This window comes from Saprolegnia parasitica (assembly GCF_000151545.1).
Source record: "Saprolegnia parasitica CBS 223.65 unplaced genomic scaffold supercont2.544, whole genome shotgun sequence".
Taxonomy (NCBI): domain Eukaryota; phylum Oomycota; class Saprolegniomycetes; order Saprolegniales; family Saprolegniaceae; genus Saprolegnia; species Saprolegnia parasitica.
Genome location: NW_012156938.1, coordinates 1 through 5,575, shown reverse-complemented (window position 1 = coordinate 5,575; position 5,575 = coordinate 1). Strand labels below are relative to the sequence as shown.

General features: G+C 60.9%; 2 protein-coding genes across 2 annotated transcripts; one reads left to right on the top strand and one right to left on the bottom strand.

Annotated features, from left to right (window-relative positions):
• The first annotated feature begins 37 nt into the window (after positions 1–37).
• SPRG_17360 (hypothetical protein) lies at positions 38–2,487 on the top strand. The gene is made up of 3 exons (XM_012356675.1): positions 38–141; positions 197–655; positions 705–2,487. Exons 1-3 carry the CDS (start codon positions 58–60, stop codon positions 2,421–2,423), a joined length of 2,262 nt encoding a protein of 753 aa, XP_012212065.1. The 5' UTR covers positions 38–57; the 3' UTR covers positions 2,424–2,487.
• Positions 2,488–2,900: 413 nt separating this feature from the next.
• On the bottom strand, positions 2,901–5,520 carry SPRG_17359 (hypothetical protein; the record flags this gene model as incomplete). The annotated part of the gene is made up of 13 exons (XM_012356674.1): positions 5,382–5,520; positions 5,192–5,337; positions 4,944–5,145; positions 4,802–4,895; positions 4,612–4,757; positions 4,466–4,564; positions 4,297–4,411; positions 4,145–4,246; positions 3,861–4,096; positions 3,495–3,803; positions 3,323–3,442; positions 3,199–3,277; positions 2,901–3,151 (listed from the first exon to the last, which is right to left on the bottom strand). Exons 2-13 carry the CDS (start codon positions 5,314–5,316, stop codon positions 2,901–2,903), a joined length of 1,878 nt encoding a protein of 625 aa, XP_012212064.1. The 5' UTR covers positions 5,317–5,337; positions 5,382–5,520.
• Between the last annotated feature and the right edge of the window lie 55 nt (positions 5,521–5,575).

Sequence of the window (5,575 nt, the reverse complement as noted above, 5' to 3'; positions counted from 1 at the left end):
GCCGCGGCAAACCGGACGCGACGCTCGAAGAGGTCATGGCCGCCGCCAAGCAAGCCAATGCCTTTGACTTTATCATGGGGTTCCCCGCGGGCTTTTGACACGGACGTCGGCGACCGTGGTGCGCAGCTCTCGGGTGGCCAGGTATCGTTTGTGTTCACTTGATACATTATTGACACGGAATCCCATGGATGTGTAGAAACAACGCATTGCGATCGCCCGCGCGATCATCAAGAACCCGAGTGTGCTCTTGCTGGACGAAGCCACGAGTGCGCTCGACACGGAGAGCGAGCATGTCGTGCAGGCGTCGCTGGACGCGCTCGTCGCCGCCCGCCAGCGCACCACCATCATCATTGCGCACCGCCTCTCGACGATCCGAGGCGCCGACCGCATCGTCGTGCTGAGCGACGGCGTCGTCGTCGAGGACGGCACCCACGACGAGCTCCTCTCGATCCCCCACGGTCACTACAAGGGCCTCGTCACGGCGCAGATGCGACACGCCAGCGACGACGACGACGACAATGCAGTAGACGACGCGCCGTCCGCGGCGGTCGTGACCCAGGCCACCGAGCGCCACAAAGAGGTTGGTGACGCCGCCTCGTCGACTGGCGATGACGACGCGACGTCGGTCGACAGTGCCGGGCTGAAGCGGCCATTGGTACCGATCTCGCGCGTGTGGCGTCTGAGCCGCCCCGAACGTGCGGCAGTTGGTCGTCGGCAGTCTCGGCGCGCTCATCCACGGCGCCGTGTACCCTGTCTGGGGCGTGCTGCTGACGAAATGCGTCGTGCTCTTCTACCGCCAAGACCTCTCGTCGTCCGAGATGCGCCATCAAGCCATGTGGTGGGGCCTCAGCTTTGTCTTTATGGGCCTTATGTACGTGCTTGCCATCATTGCACAGTACCACCAGTTTGCCACCGCGTCCGAGCGGCTCACGGGTCGCATCCGCTACATGAGCTTCCAGGCGATGCTGCGCCAGGACATGGCGTGGTTTGACGACCCGCGGCACACGCCAGGCGCGCTCACGATCCGCCTGGCGACCGACTCGGCGGCCATTCGGTCCATGACATCCGAGTCGCTCAACGCCGTTCTCGTCAACGCCTCGTCGCTCGGTGTCGGCTTTGGCGTCGCGTTCTACTACTCGTGGAAGATGACGTTGGTGCTCGCCGCCATCTTTCCGATTCTTGGGTTTGCCAGCGTCATGGAGATGCAGACGCTCGGCGGCGGCGACAAGGACCTCAACGACGGCGACCTCCACGCCGGCGCGCTTCTCTCGGAAGCCATCAATGCGATCCGCACCGTGGCCTCGTTTGGCCTCGAGAAAGCCACCAACGCAGCGTACCTGACCTATCTCCAGCAGTCGGCGTCGACCGACGTCAAAGTCGGTTTAAAGAGCGCGTCCGCGTACGGCCTCAGTCAGTCCACCATGGTGCTGGCGATCGCCACCACCTTCTACTTTGGCGGCTGGCTCCTCCTCCGCGGCGACGTGACGTTCGAAGCCATGATGACGGTTCTCAACGCGATCCTCTTTTGCTCGTTTGGCGTCGGCATTGCCGTCCAAGGGCTCGGCGACGTCGGCAAGGCCAAGAAGGCGGTCCAGAGCATCTTTGCAATCATCGACCACGTCCCGAGCATCGATGCGATGGCCGCGTCGGGCGCGACCCTGGCGCACGTGCACGGCGACGTGCACTTTTCCCACATTGCATTTGCGTACCCGAGCCGGCCGGACGCCAAGATCTACCGCAACTACAACCTCTCGATTGCGAGCGGCCAGACGCTGGCGCTCGTCGGCGGCAGCGGCAGCGGGAAAAGCACCGCAATTGCGCTCTTGCAGCGGTTTTACGACCCGAGCGCCGGCGCCGTGACCATCGACGGCGTCGACGTTGCGTGCCTCAACGTCGCGTCGCTGCGCAGCCACATTGCGATCGTGTCGCAAGAGCCCGTGCTGTTTGCGGGAACGATCGCCGAGAACATCGCGATGGGCAAGCCGAATGCGAGCCGCGAAGAAATCGAAGAAGCGGCGAGAAAGGCCAACGCCCACGACTTCATCGTGCGGTTTCCAGACGGGTACGACACGTCGGTGGGCGACCGTGGCGTGCAAATCTCGGGCGGCCAAAAGCAGCGCGTTGCGATCGCGCGTGCCATCATTCGCGACCCCGCGATTCTGCTGCTCGACGAAGCCACGAGTGCGCTCGACACGGAGAGCGAGGCCATCGTCCAAGCGTCGCTCGACAAGCTCCTCACGCTCAAGAAGCGGACGACCATTATTGTCGCCCACCGCTTGTCGACGATCCGCAACGCCGATGTCATTGCCGTCGTCCACGACGGTCGCGTCGCCGAGCTCGGGACGCACGACCAGCTCATGAACATTCCCGACGGCTTGTACCAAAACCTCGTCGCTCGCCAAATGAGCAAGACGACCACGTAAGGATATACGTCGTCGCACCACGTTCTCTTTGGAATGTACTTTGAATGAATGCATATTGCTCCAGATAGACGAGTCGTTGCATCCTCCTCCGTCGCTGCGTCCTTCTTGCCATCGATGGAGGCACATACCTTGGCGAGACCGCCATGTTGAGAGTCGGCTCGCTTCGAGGTTGGCACAGTGCAACTGCCACCTCCGAGCCAGGGGCACATTATTGCTACCTAGAACGCATCCCTGCTCCGAGCGAGGTTGCCGAGTCCATGTCCCTGTCGTGCTTCGTTCAATCACAGGCGTGCGAAAATGAGACGCCAAACGTGTTTTGAGAACTGAGATTCAGGTTGCACGGGCTTCGAGCATTGAGATTCAAGATACACGACTCCTTCGAGGCTCTTGTGTCGTAGCTGGTCACTCCACAAGGGACCAGCTCGCCTCACGCCCTGGGCGAGCGCAGGGTCTTATTCGTCGCACCACCGAGTCGTATTAAATGTGGAAATTGAGTGGCAGGAGCGACTCGTCTTCGCGCGTGAGCCAGACGTTGATGTCGTCGGGCGCCAAGCGGAAGCGGCAGCTCTGAATCACCTTGTGCAATTCGGCGGGTCGCTGGAGGTGCTGCGTGAGCGGCGCCAGCTGCAGTTGGCGAACGCACGACTGCTGCACTTTGAGGAGCGAGAGAAGCCCGCCGGCCGTCACGTTCCACCAGCGCACACTCGCCTCCCTCGCCGCATACGACACTATTCGGTATTCTATCAAGACCGTCACTTGATAGATTGATAGATACCCAGCATGGCGCCGTCCTTGCGGAAGAGCACCGCCGAGAGCGCGGTCGTGTGGCCGTCTAGCACACGCCACTTGGTCGCCTATTTACAATATGAGGAGGTGCCCCGTCGACTCAGAACGCGCACCGTGCGGAGATCGTAGAGCAACACGACGCCTTCCATGGTGCCGATGGCGAGTCGCTGCGTTGTCTTGTGAAAGTCGACCATTGGAAATCGCTTGACGAGGTCGTGGAGACACTTGGTGCTCTACGAACAGACCCTCTACGTATGGACAAGATGTCCTTTGTGGGTGGCGTACCATGGCCAGACACTTCTTTCGGCGGTCGGGTTTTGTCGGGTCAAGGCAGCACAAGATGGTCTCGATGACCGCGGGGAGGTGGCGCGCCATGAGGAGGTACTGGAGATTCACCCACGTCATAAGGTAGACGAGGACGCCTTCGCGGTACGCATAGCTTCGATCGCTTGTGCTCATCTCTTGTTGGAGCACAACCAAGACGGAGGCGGCCTCGCACGTCCCGAGCTCGACGAGGAGACGCATCGCGGCCTGCTTGAGCCGCTTCCGATCGTCGTCGGAGGGGTCCAGCGTCAACGGAATGAGCTGCACCACCTATTTCCATCGACGCTCGTGTATTTGGTGTCGTATAAAGTGAGGAGCATGACGCACGAGCTGGGCGAGGTCGACAAGGTGTGGGCGGAAGAGGAGGAGGCCCTTGGCGAGGAGCTCGGCCGCGACGCAGGCGGTCGCCGGTGGGCCTTGGAGCAGCGACACAAGAACGTCGCACACTTGGCGCGCGCTCGCGGGCGAGAGTTCGCCGGGAAAGCACGTGCCCATGACGCTGAGCAGCACGAGCATCGATCCGAGTCGCGATACGATGCGGGGTGCTGGTACTTGCTTGAGACCTACGATCGAACGAACGAGTCATGCCAATAGAGCGCTATGTAATATACCCCCAAGGTCCTTCTCGAGCTGCTGGACTTCGCAGTGGTACCGTGTCATGTACTCGGCCGCGGTCGTACTGCGCGTCGTCGGTGGCAGTCGCTTGATAACGCCTACAGCCGGTCCTTCGTTGCCAATGGCCAATCAACCAGCGATTTTCTACCGTGCAAAAGAAGCCGCGACGCCATCTGCAGTGCTTCCCACTCGTGAAAGCCGTACGAGGCAAGCACGTCCAGCGACGGCTCGACGTACGCATCCACCTGCTCGGGGAGGCAGACCTAACCGAATATATCGCATCAATATCGGAGGAAACCAGGGGTCAAAGCACCGACCATGTGCTGCGTGATGAGCTGGCTCCAGAGCACTTGCAACTGCTCCGACAGTTCATCGTCTTTTCGCTTCTCGTCCATAAAGCTCGTACACATCGTCACCTGATGCCAACGATAAGTCCTGTCGTCGTCGTTGAAGCAATGCGCACCAACGCCAGGGCGATCTCGGCCGAGACAAAAGATGAATGCTGCCACTTGGTCGTGTGCGGCGCTGAAGAGCTCGGCAGCGGCACCGTCAGCGCTTTCGCCGCGCCTGTGATTGCCATCGAGTAGGCCAGTGACGGTGCATGCACATCTATCAGATGACATCTTAGCCTCTCTGCGGAAGAGCAGGCGTACAGAGGCAGCGCTCCACGAGGGCGTCAATGCGGGCGTCGAGTCCCCACGAGAGCGCAAACGACAAGAATGTCGCGTCCAGAGCCGTCCCCGTCGACTAAGTGCGTGTCAAAATACCACAAGAAGCGGGTGCAGAGCAGTGTACCGAAGCAGATGGTGACGCCCAGAGTCGCTGCAGTCGCTCGACCGTCGTCCGTAGCTCAAACGTCATGACGTGGACCATCGGTGCGGACAGCGGGGACGCGATCGTGACGGGATCGCGCGTCTCCTCTGGGAGCGTTGACGCAGGCACCATGGCCGCTGGCACAATGCGCTCGAGGACCCCCGTGCGGAGACTCCAAATGTACCTACATGGATAGATAAAAGGATACTTGGATAGATGCGAATTCGTACAAGAGCGCGTCATCGCACTCGAGAAGCACGTGCTGCGTGCGAAAGTCCCAACGAACGTCAACGACGCAGCCGCCTTGCCCGACGCAGTCCATGAAAAAACCCACGTCGAGTGCGGTCGTGTCCATACGCACCGTGTAGACGCTCACCTAGAAAATAGTTGACCCAATATATGGACAAGCACGGTGGCTACCGCATGGTCGTCGCCCACACAAGCGACGAGGTACCCGAGCGGGCTCGGACCGCTCACGTGAATGGCTCGCACCGCCTTGCGGTGCCGATGAAACGTGTGGAGGAGCGTCGCCGATGGCACGACGGCACCGGCGTCGAGGCTACGCAAAAGTATCAAGTTGATAGTTGCAATGCATCGAGGAAACGCACCGCAGG

Bases quoted from the DNA above. Each gene is read 5' to 3' on its own strand.
- SPRG_17360 (XM_012356675.1), top strand. From the start codon at position 58: ATGCCTTTGACTTTATCATGGGGTTCCCCGCGGGCTTTTGACACGGAC. The intron at 142-196 runs GTATCGTTTGTG...ATGGATGTGTAG, and splicing joins CGCAGCTCTCGGGTGGCCAG to AAACAACGCATTGCGATCGC. The intron at 656-704 runs GTACCGATCTCG...AACGTGCGGCAG, and splicing joins CCGGGCTGAAGCGGCCATTG to TTGGTCGTCGGCAGTCTCGG.